The following is a 22389-nucleotide window of genomic DNA, read 5'->3' as shown; positions in this document are numbered from 1 at the left end:
CCAGTGCTGCAGGCATGTTACCCGGCTCTGCCTCCTGCAGGGTTCTTACATCTTCCTCCAAACAGCTGGTTCTGACCATTGTCAGAGACATGATACTGAGCTAGACGGGCTTCTGGTCTGCCCAGCCTAGCAGTTCTGGAGTTGAGCAGAGAGACATTTCACCTGTAGCCAAGCCCCATCCATTGGCTTAATTCTTCACTCTTTCCCCATAAGAACAAACAGCCGTCCTGGGTCAGACCAAAGGTCCATCTAGCCCAGTGTCCTGTCTTCCGATACTGGCCAATGCCGGGTGCCCCAGAGGGAATGAACAGAACAGGTGATCATCAAGTGATCGCCCCTGTTGCCCATTCCCACCTTCTGGCCATCAGAGCTTAGGGACAGCATCTCTACCATTAACGGACCTATCCTCCATGAACGTATCTAGTTCTTTTTTGAACCCTGTTATAGTCTTCGCCTTCATCACGTCACAAATTGTCTGGCCCATCCCGTGACGGCATATCCCATGTCCTCCTGGCCCTGGCTTTGAGCCTGTTACCACCACTTTTACACTGAGGTAACTCCCTCGGCTCCGGAGAATCTCTCCTGACTTACACCAGTGGGAGTGGGAAGGCTGCAGCGCTCCCTTTCCAATTTACTCTGGGCATTTCAACAGCTAGTGACACTGTGTGATCACTAAACCCCAGAGACTGACCTGCATCAACTCTCCAGAAGGTTGAGTCATCAGCGCTCTGGGTTCTTGGCCAGCAGCCCCTCGTCACTCTCCTCTGTATCATATTGGCTCTGGACAGGGTCTTGACATGTAATGAGATGATTGTGTTGTGCTGGGGAGATTGCTCCGATGTGCTGGTTCTGGGGCCGGAGGCAACTACTCCGACTGCCAATTGACCTGCTCCTGTAGCCGACGGATGCTGCCTTCTCAGGAATTCCATTCTCTAGCAGGACAGATTTTGGGGAAACTCCGACCTGAAGACTGTGGAAGAAGTGTAATCCACACAGCCCTCTAGGTGCCCAAAAGACTTGCGGGCAAAGTACGAAATTCAGCGGGAGGATGGCTTCAAAAAAATGATTTTGGCAGGAGAAACTTTTAGAAGAATGTAGCCCAATATGACTTTTCGTTTGTTCTTTGAAGCTGTTTCCCCGAGGCCCAAGGAATTCTTGGAAGGATATTTTTGGATTATTTAAAAACCAATCCCCACCCATCACAACAACAGCAGAACTGCCGCTGGAGCAGGTTGAGCGAGACAATGAAAGAGCACAGAGGTGGCCGAGTAGCCCAGGGGAATGGTAATGCCCTATGGATGGTTTCTGCCAGTCCAAATCATGGCAGGTTGGTAGTGACCAAGAGGGTTCCGCGGTGTTGTAACCAAGTGGCTGGTTGTGACATCAGGTAGTGGCTCTGTTTTGGCTCTAGTGGATGGTTTCTGAACACAGACATCACCCCCTCAGTTAGCACTAACTTAGGGTGACCAGATGTCCCGATTTTATAGGAACAGCCTCGATATTTGGGGCTTTTTCTTATCATAGAATCATAGAATAACAGGGTTGGAAGGGACCTCAGGAGGTCATCTAGTCCAACCCCCTGCTCAAAAGCAGGACCAATCCCCAATTAAATCATCCCAGCCAGGGCTTTGTTAAGCCTGACCTTAAAAACTTCTAAGGAAGGAGATTCCAGGAGATTATATAGGCTCCCATTACCCCCCACCCACTTCCTGATTTTTCACACTTGCTATCTGGTCAGCCTACACTAACTGTCCATCTCAACAAAGAGATCAAAGTCTGAAGTGGCCTGGGAGTGCCCATCCAAGCCTAGGAATGGTTTCTGGAGATCCCGGATGGGATGGCGTGAAGGCAGCATGTGCCCGATCATGGTCTGTAGCAGGACGTCGATCAGTCTCTAGGGCTGGCCATCTCTCCCCTTATGTCAGCACAAAATTCACGACAAAAACAGTGACCACGGTGCAGTTCCATCCCCATCCATAGGGCTGCCTATGAAACAAGACAGGGAATAGAACGTAATAAAGAAGCCTGGTTTGAGTTTTGGGCGATTTGTGACTCTCTCTGGACACCATCCATGGCTAGGAAAGGCTTGTCTGGCTCCTGTTTCTGGGCATGTCTCAACATTAGCCTGCTGGCAGAATGACTGTGAAGGAAAGATCCAGGTGTTAATGGTTAGCTCTTAAAGGAACACTATCAGATTAAACATACAATTAAAAAAAAAAAAGCCAAGGGGTCCGGCCCTGTGTTTCTTTTAACCCCTGAAATGGTTTAAGATGGAGGTTTCAGAGTAGCAGCTGTGTTAGTCTGTATCCACAAAAAGAACAGGAGGACTTGTGGCACTTTAGAGACGAACAAATTTATTAGAGCATAAGCTTTCATGTAATGACCCAGCCACTCCCAGTCTCTATTCAAACCCAAGTTAATGGTGTCTAGTTTGCATACTAATTCAAGCTCAGCAGTTTCTTGTTGGAGTCTGTTTAAAATTTTTAAAAAAAATCTAATTCTCTTATTTGGTGGTGGTGGTTTCCTTTTTGACATTTCAGATCATTTCACTCTGGTTCCCTTGCCCTTGCACAACGGGGCAATGCTTGGGTTGTGGATGGTGCAGGGGCACGATGAAAAGAAATCCACGTTATTGTACAACGATGCTTTTCATTTTGTTAAGAAAGGGGGGAAAGGTTTAAAAAAAGATGAAATCAGTGTATTAAGATTGTTTGATCATCTTTTTTTTTCCCCCAACAAAACTTTACTTTTGAACCAGCTGGGCAACGTCTTTTTAAAATTGTGAGGGGGAAAATGTTACTGCTGAATAGAGGACTGAGAACAGGAGAAAGATATCAGGCATGATTCTGATCTCATTCACGCTGCTTTTACATCAGGGTAACTCCGTTTACTTCAGCAGAGTTACTCCTGATGGGAATCAGGCCCTGTGGAACGACTCCTGATTTATACCAGGCTGGGCGAGATGGGAATCGGGCTCTAGGGGCTGAAGGCGGGACCCACTAAGGAAAAACTGCTTTTTTCAAGCAGCGAAGGGGATATCTAGGATAGGGATTTCTTCCCTAGCCAGCTAGGTCCCTTCCCTGCATGCTCTGTTAGCCCCCTCCATCTGCCCCTTCATCCCTGGCCCTCACCTTTGCCAGTGCTTCACTGGAGCATTTCTTTCAAATCTCTGCTTAGTCAGTTGGCGAGTGTGTCTGGTTTTGAAGGTAGATCCAGATACTGAACAGATTGGGCTGGGCTGATTTTTCCTTTATCTTCTGCACTCTCCCTCTGTCTCTGTATTGGACCCTTTGCCCCTCTCCTGCCTGCATAACCTCCTGCTCTCATGGTGCATCTTTCTTCTCATCCTCACCTGGCAGCTCTGTTCCCTCCTAGATCTCTCGCCTCAGTTTCCCCTCCCTGCACGTCCCTTCTCTCCTCACTGCTCCCTGCCCATGTCCACTCCAGCCTCTCTCTGTTCTGCCCACTGTGGTTTTCTCATATCCTCCTATCGCCCTGCCCCTCCTCTCTGAGGCTCGGTGGAGACCCACTTGTCCCAGGAAGCGTTCCAGTTATGCAGACTGCACCCCCATGCAGAGGGGTGCTGGCCCCCTCGTGCATGTTCTGTATTGCAGTGGGTTGCACAGAATCCTGCCTGTGGACTGTAGGGTCTCCAGGGCTGGGGCTCTGTTACTGGGTCTTTTGTACGCCTGTAAATGATGTGTCACTCCATCCAGCGCCTCCTGCCAAGGCAGAAGCAGAAAAAGAAGCACCAGGAGCCCACGCTGGAAGCCAAGCCCAAGAAATCGAAAGTGAAAAAGTTGGACGATCTGAGCCCCGCAGAGGAGCCCAGTGCCCCCTCTCAGAGTAAGAGACGCGAGCGGCTCGGCCACAGCCGGGGACAGGCAGCCCCTGGGAGCTGCGGATGGGGTGATAATAAATCGGGGAGGGTTCTGAATCACACATGCAACTGCAGCCCACACCTGCTGCCCTCTGGGCTGTGCATTCACTGAACCACTTACCCTTCTGTGCTGGTTTCCGGCTTCTCTCCAGCAGCACAGGGGCAGCCAGCAAAGCCCTGGGTTTGTCCCCAGAACAAGGCACGGGCCATCTCTCTATGCCTGTGCCCACGCTGGGACTAGGACTTGAGAATCCCAGCTGGGAGGCCTCACTTCCATGGCCTCCCAGAGACAAACGGCCCCCCTACATCCTTCCCCGGCGAGACGCACCCCCATCCACTTCTCCCCTCTGCCAGTGTGCTATGGGGTAAATGGAGTCTGACTTCATTCCAAGCCCCACCACACAGAGCATGTGCTGTTCCGCTCCCCGCCTGTCCCGGCCTGTCCCAGTCCGTGTTTCTGTCCTCACTCTGGCCACTCTCTCCACATGCAGCTGTCAGGAAACTGAGGAAGAAGAAGGAGGAGAAACTGGAGGAAGAGAGCGAGAAGCAGCCCTACCCCAAATCCACCAAAGAGCCCAGGAAGAAGAAGGAAAATCCCACGTCGCATTTCAGTGTGGCCAAAGCCTCAAAAAAGAAGCAAGGTAAGAAGGCATTGGGCCCCTTCCGCCCAGGGGGTCTCTAATGCATGCTGCAGACCCTCACGCCCACCGCACCCAATCCTAGCACACAGCCACGACCAGCCACACACCAGCATACAGGCCACAGGCTCCTGCCCGTGTCACAATCCAGCCACATAACACTCGCTTTACACTCTCAGCCCAAACACAACAGCCAGGCATGCACGCCACAATGCAAGTGCACCCTCGCATCACTGCAATCCAAACACAGCTACGCCACGTGTCCCCGGCCAAACACAACCCTCGTACACTCACGTTGTGCTCCCAATCCAACACACTGCTCTGCATGCAGGACCTGACCCAAACACAGCTACGCCATGCAGATGTAGTCCTCTCTCTCTCTCACTCACTCAATCCAGCACACAGCTCTGCACATATCCCACAATCCAAAAATCACCCTGCAACACAATCTCCATCCAAACCCAAAACAGCACCATGTGCCCCAGTCCAAACCCAGCCCTCCCACATGTGCTGTGTACTTTCGATCCAAACCCATCTGAAAGCCTTCCTGAAAACACTCTTGGCACCGCTGGAGAACCGACCCCCCCTCCACCCGTAAAAGGCAATGAAAGGACATGTCCTGAGAGAGTCCCCCAGCTCCCACGTAGGGTGAGTAACACCCGTCTCTGCTTTCAGAGGACAGCTGCACAGAATGGGCAGATGGCTGCTGCAGTTTTCGGCCCCATTCTAATGCCTGTCCTCTCATGCATACAAGGTCCATTTTCCAGACAAATATTTCACCCGCCCTGACCCACCAGGGTGGGTGTCTATGGGCAATGGCTCCTTTCCTTGTGACTGTCTCTCCTGGGGAGGGAGGGAGGAGGCGAGGGATAGAGGAAAGGACTCCCCATGGGATGCTTGTACTACACAGACTCCTAGGAAAAGCCCAGGAGGCAAGACAGTCACTAGGTGGCAGCCTTGTACCACACGCCCTCCGCAACCCCAAACTCTCGCTCTCCTGCGCACAAATACAGCGGCCTTTATTTTCTAACCTACTATTTCCTATAGGGTAAACTCCTAGGGTAAAAAGCCCTGATCTACACCCCAGCATTTCCAACCAGGTTTGAAACTGGTTCAGCTGGTGTGGTGGAGGCCACGCTCCAGGCTGCCCAAACTGGTTCTCAAAGCGGTTTGACTTGGGGGCGGGGGAGTTCCCAGCGGGGGCCCAGTGAAGTCAAAGCAGCCCTCCGGACTGGAGATTCCTACGTAGGCTTTTAAGCACACATTTAAGCTTTCTTCTCACCTGGATTGATCCCATTTACACTGGCTGGCCAAGCTGGTTAGAAACCAGTTTTCCAGGATTCGTGATCAAATTTGGTTTGAGCCCCAGCACGGACTAGACTCCCAGACACTGGATGGGTGAGGTGTAAGCAATGGCTGACATACGGCAATGGGTAGGTCCAGGTCCAGTGGGCCCCAGGCTAGACCCCAGCAGCGGAGAAAGTTCCTCTAAACAGGGCAGGCGGAGCCGTCGTAATGTGGCAGTGTCCCTTTTTCTTTAATCTTCATTTCGTCCCCCCTCTGCTCCCCCCCACCCCCAAACTTCCAGAGAACTCTGAGGAGGAGGAGGCGGAGAACGATGACCCGCCGAAGAAGCCAAAAAAGAAGCTCCCCAAAGAAATCCCAGCTGGAGAAAGCAGGGAGAGAAAACCCAAGCTGAAAGGTCAGAAGCTGGAGCCCCGGAGAAAGGGCTGGCATGTGGAGGTGAACCCTGGGAGTGAACCCTGCTGTGTGAGTGAGAGGAAGGATGCTTCAGCGGTGAGGGTGCTAGACTAGGACTTGGGGGAGCTGGGTCAATTCCCTGCTCCTCCGCAGACTCCGGGTGTGACTCTTGGGTAAGTCACTCCCCCTTTATGAACCTCAGTCCCTGTTCTGTGCGATGGGGACCACAGTCCACCCGGTCAAAGGGCGTGAGGTGCTCAGATGCTATGTTGAGGCAAGGCCAGGTGAGGTACCCTCTGTCTCTGGGGATCTGTGTGTGTACATCAGAGTCCCTCTCCAGGAAATGCCCAAGGGGACAGGAGTGGAAGGATCCTTTTGCTGCATATTTCCATTTCCCTGTCAACCGAGGCAGCTGGGCTGGAGCTGGTGTTTCTTTGCCTGGCTTCGGGATGTCTCCGCCTTGTAAGCGGACAGACCGGGAGTCAGATGGACCTCGGCATTTAGAGTCCTTCGCAGAGCTGAGCTTCCAGAGCCTGAGGATCCACCGTCGTGCATGGCGGGGTGGACGAGGCTCTTTCCAATCAAGCACCCTTGAGGCTAAACCACAGGGGATTTGTTTCTCCCAGCCAGAGCCCGAGTCCGAGTTCCCCGCCAGCATATGGCTGAGGGAGAGACCCTCTGCTGGCAGGGTGTTCTCAGCATTGTCTTCCAATTAGCCTTCTCCTGGAGGGGCCAACAGGGAATCTCTCTCCCCCCTGGGTCAGTGGAGCAGGCTCAGCCTGGGTGTTAAGGGACACACACTGCTAGAGAGCAGGAGATGGGGGCCTGGACGCAGGCAGGGCATGGAGAGGGCAGCTCGGATCCAGGGAGAGCTCTGGCTCAGGGCTGGCCTGAGAGAAGTGCCAGCCAGAGGTGGTGAGTTGCAATGGGTGGTTATTAGGGAAGTCAGCAGGACTGAGCAGTTAACACCCAGGCTGGGAATGAACAGGGACCACTGGCCAGCTGAGGCCCCAAGCCTCCAGGGAAGTGGCTGAGGGAGGAGGGCAGCAGAGGGCTGGGGCTCTCCTGTGTCTGCGTCTCCAGAGGCCCCAAAGTTACATCCCTGTGTCCCCCTTCTCTCTCTCATCTCCTCCCTGCCCTTTGCGCTCTCCCCTCAACACACCTGGCTTTTCCCCCATTCCTCCCCCTCCCTCTTTCCTTGCTCCCGGGCTTGTCCCCACTCCTCCCTGTTCTCTCTCTCTCCCCCCCTGCCCCCTCACTATTCCCTCCGCCCTCCCTGCTTCTGCCCTTTTCTCCCTCCTCCTTTCTCCCTCCCAATAGGAGACAAAAGTGATTGTGATGCCAAGCCCAGAGCTGCCAAGCCCATGAAGAAGGAGCCGACGTCCATGTTCCAAGTGAGCGGGGACAAGAAGGAGAGAAAAGGCAAAAAGAAAGGTGAAGGGCGACAACTGCCCATACATCCCCTGGGCCCCCAGAGCTCTCGTCATCAACAAAGGGCACACAAGGAGTCACCACTGGTACCACAGGAGTCCTTGGGATATGGCTAGGGCTGGGTGGTCAGTACTTGGATGAGAGACCTCCCAGGAACTCTGGTGATGCTTCAGCAGGGGAAGCGCCCTGCCCTGCCTCAGTGCTGACCCGGTTCCCCTGGCACGTGGCTGTATGACGTTTGGATGAGGCCCGTGCGATCAGTAATAGACCCATGGCACGTCTCCGAAGAGTGAAGGTGTTACATAAAAACATAAGAATTTCCATACTGAGTCAGACCGAAGGTCCATCCAACCCAGCATCCTGTCTTCCCACAGTGGCCAGTGCCAAGAGCTCCAGAGGGAATGAACAGAACAGGGAATCATCAAATGATCCATCCCCTGTCGCCCATTCCCAGCTTCTGGCAAACAGAGGCTAGGGACACCATCCCTGCTCATCCTGGCTAATAGCCATTGATGGACCTATCCTCCATGAATTTAACTAGTTCTTTTTTGGACCCTGTTATAGTCTTGGCCTTCACAACATCCTCTGGCAAGGAGTTCCACAGGTTGACTGTGTGTTGTGTGAAGAAATACTTCCTTTTGTTGTTTTAAACCTGCTGTCTATTAATTTCATTTGGTGACCCTTAGTTCTTGTGTTATGAGAAGGAGTAAACAACACTTCCTTATCTACTTTCTTTACACCAGTCATGATTTTATAGACCTCAATCATATCCCTCCTTAGCCGTCTCTTTTCCAAGCTGAAAAGTCCCAGCCTTATTAATCTCTCCTCATACGGAAGCTGTTCTAAACCCCTAATAGTTTTTGTTGCCCTTTTCTGAACCTTTTCCAATTCCAATATATCTTTTTTGAGATGGGGCGACCACATCTGCACGCAGTATTCAAGATGTGGGCGTACCATGGATTTATAGGGAGGCAACATGATATTTTCTGTCTTATTATCTACCCCTTTCTTAATGATTCCCAACATTCTGGTCGCTTTTTTGACTGCCGCCAGCCAGATCTTGACCAAAACCCACCCTGAGTAACTCCATTCTCCTGAGCGAAATATTCCCTTGTCATGACAGATGCATACGGGCTCCATCTTCAGCGTCTCTCGATGGCTTTGAGATTCTCAGACGAAAGGCACGAGCATTAGCACAGGCATCCGTAGCCCTCTCTTGACTGATTCCTCTGTGCGCGTCTCTCCCCATAGCCCCAGCTCTCACGAACAGTGAGGCAGAAGACGACTCCGATTCCAGCACCAAGCCAATCAAACCCAACACGAAAAAGGACACAGCTTCCATGTTCCAGGCGGGAGGCGACAACCACAAAGAGAAGAAGACCAAAAAGAAAGGTGGGTGCTCCCAGAGCTGGGGGTGCACCATGGCAGGCTCTGGGCACAGACGGGTACAAGTCCCATTGCTCAGGGCCAGCAGCAGGGCAGCACATGGGCAGATACTGGACCCCTGGGGTAACAAACTCTTCCATCTTCACCAGGTGGGGGTATTATTGTGGGTCCTATATTTGGGCTCTAGAGGAGGAGAATGTGTTGCTCCCTGCTGGCTACTTTAACTAGTGGAATCGGCCATGTCTGTTGACTTGCCTCGTGCACAAATGCCCCAGTGGCTGCTTGTCCAGGCCAGCAGCTCAATGTGACCGAGTTAGGATCCCCTTGCCCTCCCTTTGCTAGCAGGGTACCCATCACATTGCTTCAGTCATGAGCTGCCACTGCCGGTAGGCTGTGCGGGCCATTCCACATGCTCTGCTCCCGGGGGGCAATCAATCCACCGGTGCCCTCCACCTGCCAGCGCGCTCAGCTCCTCCCCGCCATCCCGCTGCGATGCCGGCGGAGCTGGGCTGATGGGGTCTGGGCCGCTTCTGGGCAGCAAAGCGGGCGATGCCCATTGTGCGCCTTTCTGTCTGCAGCTCTCCCCAAAGCCGCCAGGGAGGGGAGCGAGGGAGAGGCCTCGGAAAGCCCTCAGAAGAACTCCAATAAGAAAGGGAAAGGGAAGAAGTCCAAGAAGGTAAAAGGCCAGGGCTAATGGCCAGCACTGGGAACAGGGGTTTCCTCACAAGCTCCCTCACCCCTGGGGTACAGCAGACCCGGAGCCAAATCCAGGGGCAGTCGCAGGAGCTTTCTGGTGTTAATGCTGAAGGAGGGTGGGAGGATGGGCAGGAAGCCCATCTCGCAGAGCAGGGCCACAGAAAGAATGGAGGGTGGGGCTGCCTAAAGGGGCTCCCGGCAGGTTCCCACAACAGCTGGGAGGAGGGGGTCACCCCGGCAGATTCCCGCAGTGGCCAGGGGGAGGGGGTCGCCCCAGCAGGTTCCCGCAGTGGCCAGGGGGAGGGGGTCGCCCCGGCAGATTCCCGCAGTGGCCAGGGGGAGGGGGTCGCCCCGGCAGGTTCCCGCAGTGGCCAGGGGGAGGGGGTCGCCCCAGCAGGTTCCCGCAGTGGCCAGGGGGAGGGGGTCGCCCCGGCAGGTTCCCGCAGTGGCCAGGGGGAGGGGGTCGCCCCGGCAGATTCCCGCAGTGGCCAGGGGGAGGGGGTCGCCCCGGCAGATTCCCGCAGTGGCCAGGGGGAGGGGGTCGCCCCGGCAGGTTCCCGCAGTGGCCAGGGGGAGGGGGTCGCCCCGGCAGGTTCCCGCAGTGGCCAGGGGGAGGGGGTCGCCCCGGCAGGTTCCCGCAGTGGCCAGGGGGAGGGGGTCGCCCCGGCAGATTCCCGCAGTGGCTGGGGGGACTGAGTTCAGAGAAGGGAGATGCTGAGGAGCCTGGCACTTGACTGGCCAGACCCAGGGGAGATGAGGAATATGGCCCAGGGAGCAGCTTTGTGACTGGAAGGGAAAGGAAAGTGCCAGAGCGAGATACGTTTGGGCACACAACACTTGGCGGTGGGTGTGTTTCTGGCTGCTAACGCTTTCTTTCCGGAAAGCCCTAGAGCGGCATGTGCCTGAAACAAGCCCTCCCTAAAGCCTTCTCCCTTTTCCGTCCTGGGTGCCGGCTGGGCCACAGAAGGAGGAGAGGCCGCCGTCCCCTGTCATCGAAGTGGACAACCTGGAGGACTTTGTGCTGCGGCCGGCCCCTCAGGGGGTGACCATCAAGTGTCGGGTCACTCGAGACAAGAAGGGGATGGACCGGGGCCTCTACCCTACATATTACCTGCACCTGGACAATGAGAAAAAGGCAAGCAGTGAAATGAGGTCCCAGCCTATTAGACTGTGGAGTAAGCCTCCCAGGGATCAGGGCAAACCCCTCACTCAGGGTGAGAGCTCAGTGGGGAATGGTTTTCCTGCCCCGCGAGAGTTTTTGCACAATTTTTCCCACCCTGAAATGAGGCAAAAAGTCCCCATCTCAGAAAACGTGGTGAGCCAATGATCATCTCAGCCGGCATCCATCAAAGTGTTCCTTTTCGCGAAGTTTGAAATGTTTCACTTCCACTCGGACCTTGTAACTTGGTTTTTAACCTGGTGTCAGTTGAATTGACAGAGATGTCGAAAGGGAATGTCATTTTGAATTGTAAAGTGAAAGGTTTTGTTCTGGACCTGTGGAACGAGCCGTCCTGGCAGCTTCAGGAGGTTTCAAACGTTCTTCGAATCGGGAGATTGGTTGAAACCAACCTTTGCTCAGGCAAAGTTTTGTTGGAGAATTCCTGAGTAGAGCTGGTCGGGACACTTAAAGCTGGACAAAGTACTATAGAGATGAACAATGGCCTAACAGGTCAGAATCATCCCGGGTGTAAGCCCATTGCCATCACTGGAGTTACACCAAGGCTGAGTTTGTCCCTATGAGTCTTTCCCATCTCTGCCTCCTGATATTCCATGGTGGTTTCCCCTCTTTGCTGCAGCCTGAGAGCAGTGTCACGGACCCATGCGGCAGCCATGTAGGTGTGCCTGCGTACTGCTGGGAGAAGGGTGACTGTCAGCGCTCCTGTTCAGTTCAGGTCCCCTGTGTCTCCCTGAAGATGGACCCCTCCCAGGAGCTGATGCCCCATTTCCAATGGTGATGCTGATTCAGTGGTGCAGTTTTCACGCTGCTCCTGGAGTAGGGCTGCAGCTTGCGATTTGAAATGCATTCGTCTGCTGATGGATCTGTTCCCTTCCGTCCATATTCCCACAGTCCGCCTTGGGAGATACCCCAGGCTCTTTACATCCAGTGCGATTCTGTCGCTCAGCAGGTGCAGTTAGAAAGCCCTCGCCATGGGGGGTATGTCTACACTGCAAAGAAAAACCCGTGGCTGGCCAGGTGACTTGGGCTCGGGATGCGGAGCTGTTCCATTGCTATGTAGACTTTGGGGCCTTCCCACCTCGCATACCCTGTGTAGGCATATCCTGAGAGCCCAAGTCAATTAACCCAGGCTCTGAGACTCTGCACCATGGGTTTTAATTTGCAGCGTAGACATACCCAGTGTGTGAATACAAGGCCCGGCACAGAACCGAACTCCCCAGGCAGGGTCACCGCGTAACCAGTGTCTTTGAGAGTGTCTCCATTTGGGAGACCCATAAGATGTCATCACAATCACAGCCCGGTGACATTGGGCTGCCACCCTCTCCTCTTGTATCTTGTTCTGCTGCAGTATGGGTCACGTAAATGTCACAAGACTGGCCCTCATGAGCTTGTCCTATTGCACAAGCCAGAATGTCCAAGAACCACCATCCCCAGAGACTTTAAAAAGACCCCCCCCAAAGGAAGGTAAGGATCCATGGAAATCTAAGTCCCAGACATGAGTCTAGCAGTTAGTCTGGAACATGGTGAGCTCCCTAGTCATTCCCATCTCTTGCGTCAGTGGGTCTAGGCCCAGCTCCTGTGAAAGCTGCCTCCTGCAGAGCACTCCGAGCTTCTCCTGTGTGGTGTTTCATTGTTCCAGGGAAGGCAACCGTCACAGACGGTGGTGGTCCTGGAGACATGCGATCTCTATGGTAGCTAAGGCAGGTCACCAAGAGGGCTTTGCATATCAGGACAGTGGCCTTGTACTGAGCTCTGTATTTACTAGGGAGGTGCTGTACTCCCAGCAGCCTGTTAGTAAGCAGCTTGAGTGTGTTTTGAGCCAGGTAGAAGTTCTTCAAGGTGTGTGGCTTCAGTCCTACTTACCGTGAGTTGCAACAATTGAGCAATCCCCGCTCAGCCCCTGTAATCCCGCCCCTTCCTTCCCGTCTCCGACAGGTGTTCCTGCTGGCTGGTCGGAAGCGGAAAAAGAGCAAGACCTCGAACTACCTGATTTCCATTGATCCCACTGATTTGTCCCGAGGCGGAGAGAACTTCATTGGGAAGTTGAGGTATGAGAAGCTGTGGCACCAGGCAAAATGGAGTCCGGGCCCGCCTCCCATTTCCATGAGTCCAGAGCAATTTCTCAGGTGACCGTGCCAGGGAGTGAAGTGAGAATATCTGCTATATTGCAGCGTCTGCCCTGTACGGCTGGAATCATACCAGCCTAGGTCTCCTGCTGCCTGGGCGATTTCCTGCATTCTCCTGTTCCTGCGGCTCTGAAGCCCCATCTGCTGGGATTATGTAAAACCCTGGTTTAGCAAACGCTGCTGCATGGTGAAGTGAATGCTCTGTGGCAAGTGGAGGGCTCCCGGGCCCTTTCCTCCGGACAGAACTTGACAGCCCATGTTGGGAGGGATGGGTCACGGGTTCAGATCCCATCCTGGTCGGTAATGAGTGCAAGTGGTCACCGACCGAGGGCTGTTGGGTAGGCTGCAGGCAGTGATTTGGTGGGTCCCAATCGTGTTCCCCATGGACAGTTGTTCACATCATGAAAAATGCCTTCATACTTGACACTAATCAGCCCCCTGGCTAGCAGTCTCGGCAGAGCATCCAGGGGCGGTCTGGGCCATTGGGACTGAACTCTTATCTCAGCCCTAGAGGGGTCCGTCCAGAACAGGATGGGCCCTTGGTGGGTGCAGCATGAGAGCAGCCAGCCCTGTCCCTCTCTGGTCTGTCCCTGCTGCAGGGATACAGAGAGGACTCCAGGACTGTCCATCTGGCTCCTTTCACTCGCACTAAATTGATGTCTAAAAGCTATCAGGAGACAGTGGGCAAGGGGTGATCCTTCCACCCCTGCTTCCCTCACTTCCCGGGCTCAGGTGTAGTTTCCCCATGTACGTACCCTCCTTCCTACATGGAGATGTGGCCCACACTGCACCATTCAGCTTCCCCCCCAGCTCCATTCGGGCAGGTTGGCTTACTATCTACAGTGCAGGCCCTGCACTGATACTGCACATAGGGTGGAAACTGGTCCTTCGATGGGTGATGTGGGGAGAACATGTCCCCCATGGACATGGGGCAGGGGGAACGGGGCTTGCACTGAATCCCTCAGGTGGAGGAATGAGTCCCACACAGTTCAGCCTCCCAAAAGACAACTCTTGGCGGGAGGGGACCCAAGATTGGCAGCTGCTTGGAAACGCAACGAGGAGCCGAAGAGGGTGCACGTGTTGTCTAGGTTGCTGCTTCCCACTGCGACCCAGTTGAGTCCTTCTGACTTTGCAGCTGGGGGTCACAGCTTTTCTGGCTGGAACTGGAGCCTCCTGTGACTAGATCTGGCTTCTGGACTGGCGCTGGGGGGCAGGGAGGGGAGAACTGGCTCGTCTGGTTCTTTCTGAAGGGGAGAGAGGTCACCTCTTGACCCTGCTTTCAGCAGGGAGGAGTCCTGCACGTCCCAGCAGCCTTCGCTGCCGCCGGCCAGGGGAGTTCACTGTGGTCTGTTGGAGCAGGGGGTGGGAGGCAGCTGTGTGTATGGCAGTTCAGAGACAGGTTCCACCCTGCGAGCACCCATAAATGACAGGATGTTAGCTCAGTGCAATGCAGTGACTAGCGGAGGTGGGCTACCTCAAGCGTAGGCTAAGCACAGAGCTGCCCAGGGAGCCAAGACCTGCTCTGCGTGCAGACTTGCACCAGTTTACCTAAAGGTGTGATTGCAAGCAGGTTTTGTTATACCAGCACAACACTGTGTGTGGACTCTCTTCGGTCAGTGCAAACCCGTCGTCTTACATCGAGGTAGCATGAGTGAGTAACTTTGCAGGTGCAAGTTACAGAGAGAACCAGTTTAAACCCATTTACAAGGGTCGACGTGAGACTTTGCATCCCTTGTTTAAGCCCTTTTAAGTTAAACCAGCGCGCACATAAGCCCCCACTTATATGGGGGTGTAGCAGGACTAGTGCAGGGGCCATGGGAATCACCCACGAACTGACCAGTGTCTGTGACATGCTATTCTCCTGCTGCAGAGTGTATGTTTCTGCTCAGTTGTGTGTAGCAGGTGCCTATCCAGAATCTTACCCACAAAGCCCCTCAAAGCACGACAACCCTGGTGAAAAGGAATCCAGGGTGCATTTGCAGTTAGGAGACCTGCTTGGTTGCTGCATTGGTGAAAAGGGTCATTGGGAAGCACGGTGGGATTGGGACCCCCAAGTCTCCTCTGTGCCTAGATCCAGCCCCATTTGGCTATCCAGGGAAATGCCAGCAATCTACACAAATGTGCAAGGCAAACTGAAGGGTGCGATGGATCAGGGGAGCTGTGTGCAAGGGGCAGCTGGGTCTGGAGGAAGCTCTTCCATGCCTTGGAGTCTCATGTGGCCGTACAGAGCTGGGCCTGGTGCAGGTTGTTCCCTGTGCAGGATACAACCCATGCCCCTCCCACCTCCCCATTAATCAGGTGCTTGTCAGTAAGTGACTGTCCTTGACAGACTCTGGTAGAGGAGAGCTGCTCCTCTCGCTCCCTGCGCAGAGATCTGGGCTTTGGGGACCACTGCAAAGACCCCACATTCCCTCCTGTTTCCTCCCTTTGATTGTGCTGCTGGGGGGCATCTGCTGAGATACCCTGATGCCCTGGAGACCCCTTTCAGAGCAGCACAGAGGGTAACCTAAGGAAGGACAAATAGAGGATCAGGAGAGGGGTGACGGTGGCACATACACCCCCCTCCCCCAGGTCCTCAGCCCGATTTCTGTCTTTTGTTGTAGATCCAACTTAATGGGGACTAAGTTTACCGTGTTTGATAATGGTGTGAACCCCGACAGAGCTAACGCCGACTGGTCAAACGTGCGACAGGAGCTGTCAGCCGTCGTGTATGTAAGTAACAGACGTAGGCTCCTTCCACCTTCCCCTGGTAGAGAACCGCGCTCACTGGGCAGCATCCCACAGTGGCTACTCAGACTCCTGTGCCCGCTGCAGTCTGTGCCAGACTGAGAGATTCCCGGATTCACTGCCAGTAAACGCGGCTGTCCTGCATCCTGTCCTGGAGAGCAGCGGTTGAGCCACCGGGCAGGCACAGCCTGGGCGGCGGCAGGACGAGCTTCTCCGTACACGCATCCCAGCTGTGCTGCGTGCACATCTGGATGGGAGGCAGGGCAGTGTGGAGCACTGCGTATCCAGGTCACGATAGGGAGTCCCGGACGCGCGCTGCTGGTACCAGTGGGTCAGGAAAGAGCTGCTAAGTCCTGAGTGGGATGTTTGTTCTCCCTGTTTGGCATGCGTGAGCCTCCGGTGACGTCCTGAGGAGACCGCTGGGGTTTCTGTTTCAGGAGACAAACGTTTTAGGGTTCAAAGGACCCCGGAAGATGACCGTGATCATCCCTGGAATGAATTCGGACAATGAGCGGGTGCCAATCCGGCCCCGAAACGTAAGTTGGCGCACCAGCCAGCAATGCTGGGAGCAGGCCCCCGCTTTCCTCCGTGGCATAGCCCACTTCTTAGCAATCCCTAAGGGAGCTGGTAGTTCCCCACCCAGGCACTCAGATGCCACGGGGACAGGCATGGTATAAGAACTCGAACAGAATGGCAGAAGCCTACAGCATGGAGACGATTTAAAGGGGCATGGAAGGTCCAGACAAGTGCCCGGATGCACACATGGGACCATATACCGCCTTGGATCTCCGTGGCCAGCTCCCCTTGATGTTGGGAGGAGTACACGGGTGTGCAAACATTGTACACAGCCTCATCCAGACCCTGCACATCCTGGGAAATATTCTCAGGGGTAGAAAGACTCACACACGCCTTTCTTGTGCTGTCTCCTGAGCGTGTTTTCTCTCTGGTCCCAGGATAACGACGGGCTGCTTACGAGATGGCAGAACAAGAACATGGACAACCTGATCGAGCTGCACAACAAGGCCCCGGTATGGAATGATGAGACCCAGTCTTACGTCCTGAACTTCCATGGCAGAGTCACCCATGCCTCCGTCAAGAACTTCCAGATCGTGCACAGCAACGATCGTAAGTCCATAGGGAGAGTCACCATGCAAGGTCAATTCCCTGGTCAGGGAACAGCGTGCGAGACACAGGCAATTCCCTGAGCAAGCTATGGCAAGATGAGGTGGAGGTTGTCAGTCTGGAGGGCTCTCACTCCATCTCTCTGGCTTAGGTTTTGTGCTTGTGAGCTTCAGTCTGGTCATTGTGAGCAGCATTATCCCGGGGCAGAGTATCTGTGTCCCTGGGATACGAAGGGAAAGCTGATCTGGGCCTTGAATTGGCACCAGACAGGAACTGGGAGCCTGTGGAGGACGTGGTGTCCTCGGCAGCTTTTCCGGCTGAGGTCAGGAGGTGGGCTGCTGAGGTCTGTCCCCGGAGCACAGTCCTGGCGCCCTGCTCTGGGGCTCGCACGTTACTGACATGGCAGCTCCGGTGCTGGGCACGCACCTTACTGAGCACGGTCACGTCATTCGCCCTTTCTGCTCCCTGGGCGTAGGCAGCATCTGAGCCAAAGCGAGTTTCCGCTCCTGACGGCCCTTCAAAGCCAGCACCACCCCGGAGGGTCAGCTGAGTCTGTCAGCTTCAGGCATCAGCCGGAGAGTCAGGCAGCCAGTGGTGGGGCAGAATCTTTACAGCGGGGGAGAAGGAACGGTCCCAGCAGGCTGAGTGGTGGGATTTGCAGCTGGAGAGGTCCTGCTCCCGCTTGGAAACTCGCAGTCCATTTGATCTGAGAGGAGTCCGGGTGTGAGTTTCCGGACCATAATCTCACTTTAAATAAGGGGCTACGCTCTGCAAGGAACCTGCTCCGAGGGAACGTTTGGCCCATTGTCCAAGCAGAATGGTACCCCTGAGGAGCCTTGCTACTCATAGCTCTGTGCCCATGGTGGGCCAAATTCGTGCTCCGTGTGGATCATGCTGGAGTGGAGCACCGGGGGAGCCAGAGGGCCAGGCAGGTTGTGCGAGGGGACTGGGGCTACCTGGATCTGGTGGACGGGGGAGCCTGCCCAAGTTCTGCCGTTCCCCAGCCCGGCTCGTGCAGCTTGAGCCTGGAACCTTCCCTGGGCGCGGTTCGAGCTGCAAGGAAACTGTTCCCCTCCTGGCCTTTAAACAAGGGCTCCTGGCTCAGTTTCTCACTGCTGGTCACTGGATGAATAACTAGGATAAGGCCCTAGGACGAAGCTGTCCAGAAGTCCCCACCCAGGCCGTCAGTGCCGCTGGCCATTCCTGGTGGGGGCCCCGCTGACGGGGACAGCTCCAGAAGCAGGTCGCCCCAACCTGGGCCCGCTGGGCCCAGGTCCTGAGCTGGGGGAAGGGGGACAAGAGAGGCAGTGAGCACCCCGCACTGAAACCCATTCGATAAACAAAGGGTAGAGCCCGGGAAGGGTCACAGACCAAATCCAGCCCTGGTGTAAGCAAGCCCAGCTCCCACCGATGCCAATAGCTGAGCACCTGCTTACACCAGTGTTACATGGGCCCCTTTTGTGGCTGGTTTTGAATCCATGGCATCTGAACTCCCCGCATCCCATGTACGACCATAGAGGGAAGAATGATTTGGGGCAGTTCTCAGGGGCCTGTGCTTTTCCGGAGGTCAGGCTAGGTAGGTGATCAGCTTTGGGGAGCTGGGCTCTTTGGGAAACCTGGCCCCAAGTTGGGGGGTGTGATGAGACTCTTTGAAAATTCTGGCCCCTGGGCATAAGTGGGAGTTCAGCAATCCACAGACCTTGTACAGCCTCTGCTCCGGGGCGGGGGAGTCTCACCCACAGGGCGAAACAATCCTGTGTTGGCTCCGTTCCAACTCGGCTGATGCTGGAGACAGAGCGACATTTTACTTGGTTGGCTTCATGAGTTGGCTGGATTTGGAAGGTCCCTGAGGATCAGTCAGAGGGTTCGAAGTTCAGACAGCTGACTGCTTGGGGGCTGTAGGGCTCCACCCACCCTGTGCCCCAGACTCAAGGCAGAGACCACCTGCGAATATGTGAGCGAGGGCAGCTCAGCGGCTTTATGAAGTGTGCAAAGCAGTGAGAGACTCTTCTGCCTGTCACCTGTCCAGTCCAATCAGGGGACGTTTGTGTCCAGAGTGTTGGATTACAGGACAGAAAGAACCTGTCAGGGGGCCTCCCGGTTATTTTTACAGCTTTCCTGTCACCCTCGCTGTTGTAACAAAAGGAAAAAGGAGAGGCTGTGGGCTGGGGGAGTGCCACTGAGTTGCAGAGCTGAGAATGGTCAGGTCAGGAATTCTAGCAAGGGATCAGTTTCCCCTTGGGAGAGGCAGGGTCTGGGGCTCCTGTGGTCTCTTACCCTATCAGTAAGGGAGCGGCGCTGAGAGGGGCAGGGCTGGTTCTGCTGATTAAATGGCAACGTTTATTATCAGGCAAGTGGCTGAGCTCTGCCTCCACCCTGCTCAGCCCCCTCCTGCTCTGCTGGGTTTGACATTTGAGCGAGAGCCCCGCGGCCGTTCAGTCCCCCATGGCGCGGTGCTTCGCTCAGCCACCGCCTGGGAGCTGGCGGCAGGTGCAGGACCCACACACTCAAACGCGGAGACGTGACGCAAGCGACATTGCTTCTTTGGAAGGTCACCTTCGATGGACAAACTGCAGAGGTTGGGTTCAAACTGAGCCCCTTGGCATTCAGATCCCTAGGGGTATGACTTCAGCCTCTGGGATCTGAAAAACTGAGCTGGAAATGTCACCAGATGGACTTCCTCGTGGGTTTTCTGGATGCTATAGAGGAGCAGTTCATCTGGTGCCTCCTCCTTGTCAGGGATCTCAAAGCATTAATGAATCAAGCCTCTCAACCCGTTCAGTTATCCCTGGGTCACCGATGGGGAAACTGATGCGGCTCACAAGGTTCAAAGTGACTGGGAGGGACCAGGCCGCTGGAGATCTGAATTCTGTTCTGGCCTCTGCCAGAGACTGCGTAGCCTTGGGCAGTCTCCTAAGCCAGAGTTCTGGCTGCCTGGCTGAGTCGAGGGTGTGGGGCTTTGACCCTTGGCACTCAGACCAGCCCAGGAACCAGTTTGTGTGCATGTTTGCCCTGGTGGCCTCTTACCTCCTCTCTTTCAGCTGACTACATTGTGATGCAGTTCGGCCGCGTGGCGGACGACGCTTTCACCATGGACTACAACTATCCCATGTGCGCCGTGCAGGCTTTCGCCATTGCCCTGTCCAGCTTTGATGGGAAGCTGGCCTGTGAATAACACACCTGGGAGCCCTACGTCCCTGAGCTGTCCTGAGCCTAGGCCAGTCGGAGGGGCTGAGCTAGACAGGGGTTTGCCTACAATACGGGGATCTGTGCTGACAATCGAGAACCCGTGAATCACTCTGCAGATGTGAATAACAGCTGGACTGGTATTACTAATGTTACCTGTGCACACCTGGACAGTGGTGCTGAAGGAGACCAAGTGGAGTCGTTAAATGCAAATATGTATCTACCGATTAGGGTGTAGCAGGTCAGATATCACACAGTCACTGTTCTGTCTTCCTCAGCTTCCACCCTGATGGAAGAGATGGCCCCAAGCACTGCAGAGATGCTCTTTTAAGCTATAGTGGGTTGGATCATTACTGTAGAATACCAGAATATCATGTACTCTTGTCTCCATCGAGTCTCTGGGTGGTTCAGAACTGGTCACTGGTCCCAGACCACAAAGCAGAATCGCTCCCTCTATATACTTAGCAGATGAGCCCAATGGTTACTCTGACTTCATCCTTTCAGGAAGTTCCTCGGAGTCCTGGAAGTACTTTTTTAGAGGTTTTTAGATTCTGTTTTATATATTGTAGCATTAGATTTAAATAACAAAGGAGTGTGGGAGGCAGTTAATTTGTTTTCTTTGTATGATAACGGTCAATAAATGAAAAACTGTGGTGACAAGTCTCTGTTCATTAAAAAAATGAAATTGAACTTCGTGCTGGACCAGAGTGCTTTCTCTATCCCCAGAATAGGTACAGCAAGGGAATGGAAGGGTAAGTATCCCTCACTCGCACTGTCCAGCCAATGTGATTCCTCCCTCTCCAGGCAGAAGATGTATTGATTTCTTGAAGAGCAATACTCTGGCCTCTAGCTATGCAGCAGACACAGCTGGTTCATGGTATGTACTTGTGAAGGCACTTCTAACCAGCACCTGGCCCAAGCTTTGTAAAGAGCTTGCCTGGATTTTGTAGGAGCAGAGATGGACCTAATTCCAAACCTAGGCATTACCATCTCCCCCCCGTGCACCCATTGGGAAGTGGCCCCTTGTGACTATCTGCAGGCCCTGAAGCTGGGCCTGCATCCACAACACCAGCACCACCCGACGGGTCTACTAGTGACTGGAGTACTGGGGTAAGGATAAGGTGTCACCCACAGGGACCTGATTGGAGAAGCTCCAGAGTCCCTGATTGGGCCAAGTACACTATTTAAGCTAGAAAGAGACACAGTAATGCATCCGATGAAGTGAGCTGTAGCTCACGAAAGCTTATGCTCAAATAAATTTGTTAGTCTCTAAGGTGCCACAAGTACTCCTTTTCTTTTTGCGGATACAGACTAACATGGCTGCTACTCTGAAAGCTGTCAAGTAAGGTGTCTGTGCAACAAGGTGAGTCCTGGTTTGCTGCTACCACAGACCCTGCTGTCTGCTACCTGACTTCTAGTCTTGTACCGGATCCCTACCCTGTTCCCAGCTCCCACCCTCAGCCTCATCCACTCCCTGTATCCTATCACCCTGGTTCCCAACGGCCCCAGCTCTGACCCCTCCTGCCTTGCTTCTTACACCCAGGGCCTGATTCTCCATTGCCCTGTGTCTTGCATAGTCATTGATAGCAGCACAAACGGGATATAAAACGCTGCCATTGTGAGCAGGTGCCGTTGAGCACTCGCTGTGCTACATAAAATGCTGAGCAATTTGAGTCTCTGTCCATGCTTCGAGGTCGTTAACCTTTCCTTACGCGCCAAGGAGTCGGCCCTTGAGGAACTCCAAATCCCCTCTGCATGGTGTATGTCATCTCCCTCCTTCCCTCCCTACAGGCCTTTCTGAATGAGAATGGCCCCAGCGCCACTTGCTTTGAGTGTCCAAATCTTGCCAATGGCTGCAAATATTGAAGCAACCAGCTGAGGCCACAGTAATGTAAAATCTCTCGCATCAAGTGGATGGAAGGTAAACGCAGCTGGGCTGCTCCACAAAGGAAAGATTCAGAGCCAGCCCCCTCCTAATGCCTAATGGGAGGGGACTCTCTTAAAAGACAGACTGGGCCTTGAGTTACCTTTATTGGATGAATATGAATTGCAAACGCTCCTACCCCTGTTCTAACCTCCCTGCCTAGCAGGCAGTGCAGCCTGCAGCCACACCACCGCTGGCTGGGATCCGGTTCCACCTGACAAGCTGAGCATGATTGGGTTGGGTCCTTACTTGGAGAAGAGACCTCAAGGGGGAAATGCAAGGTGCTCCAGGAAGTGCTGGTCATGACTCAGAAGGCGTGGCGCTCTTCCTTCTGAGTCAGTCCTTGTGTATTGATTAGTGGCATGGCCTTGTCTCTCTGAGAAGTCCTCCCAGCC

General features: G+C 54.3%; 1 protein-coding gene across 2 annotated transcripts in view; it reads left to right on the top strand.

Moving 5' to 3' along the window:
- The window catches only part of TULP1 (TUB like protein 1), a 32879-nt gene extending 12157 nt beyond the window's left edge, over positions 1 to 20722 (top strand). For both annotated transcript variants that reach the window (XM_073320051.1, XM_073320053.1), the window contains exons 2-13: positions 3717 to 3846; positions 4372 to 4521; positions 6107 to 6220; positions 7540 to 7653; positions 8902 to 9042; positions 9615 to 9712; positions 10697 to 10867; positions 12845 to 12957; positions 15639 to 15747; positions 16200 to 16298; positions 16716 to 16887; positions 19926 to 20722. In XM_073320051.1, the coding sequence (XP_073176152.1) occupies positions 3717 to 3846; positions 4372 to 4521; positions 6107 to 6220; positions 7540 to 7653; positions 8902 to 9042; positions 9615 to 9712; positions 10697 to 10867; positions 12845 to 12957; positions 15639 to 15747; positions 16200 to 16298; positions 16716 to 16887; positions 19926 to 20059 (1545 nt within the window). In that variant the 3' untranslated portion in view covers positions 20060 to 20722. The remainder of the gene's footprint in view (positions 1 to 3716; positions 3847 to 4371; positions 4522 to 6106; positions 6221 to 7539; positions 7654 to 8901; positions 9043 to 9614; positions 9713 to 10696; positions 10868 to 12844; positions 12958 to 15638; positions 15748 to 16199; positions 16299 to 16715; positions 16888 to 19925) is intronic.
- The last annotated feature ends 1667 nt before the right edge of the window (positions 20723 to 22389 follow it).

Source organism: Lepidochelys kempii, chromosome 21 (genome assembly GCF_965140285.1).
Source record: "Lepidochelys kempii isolate rLepKem1 chromosome 21, rLepKem1.hap1, whole genome shotgun sequence".
In the NCBI taxonomy this organism is placed as follows: Eukaryota; Metazoa; Chordata; order Testudines; family Cheloniidae; genus Lepidochelys; species Lepidochelys kempii.
This window is presented reverse-complemented; position numbering and strand designations above follow the sequence as displayed.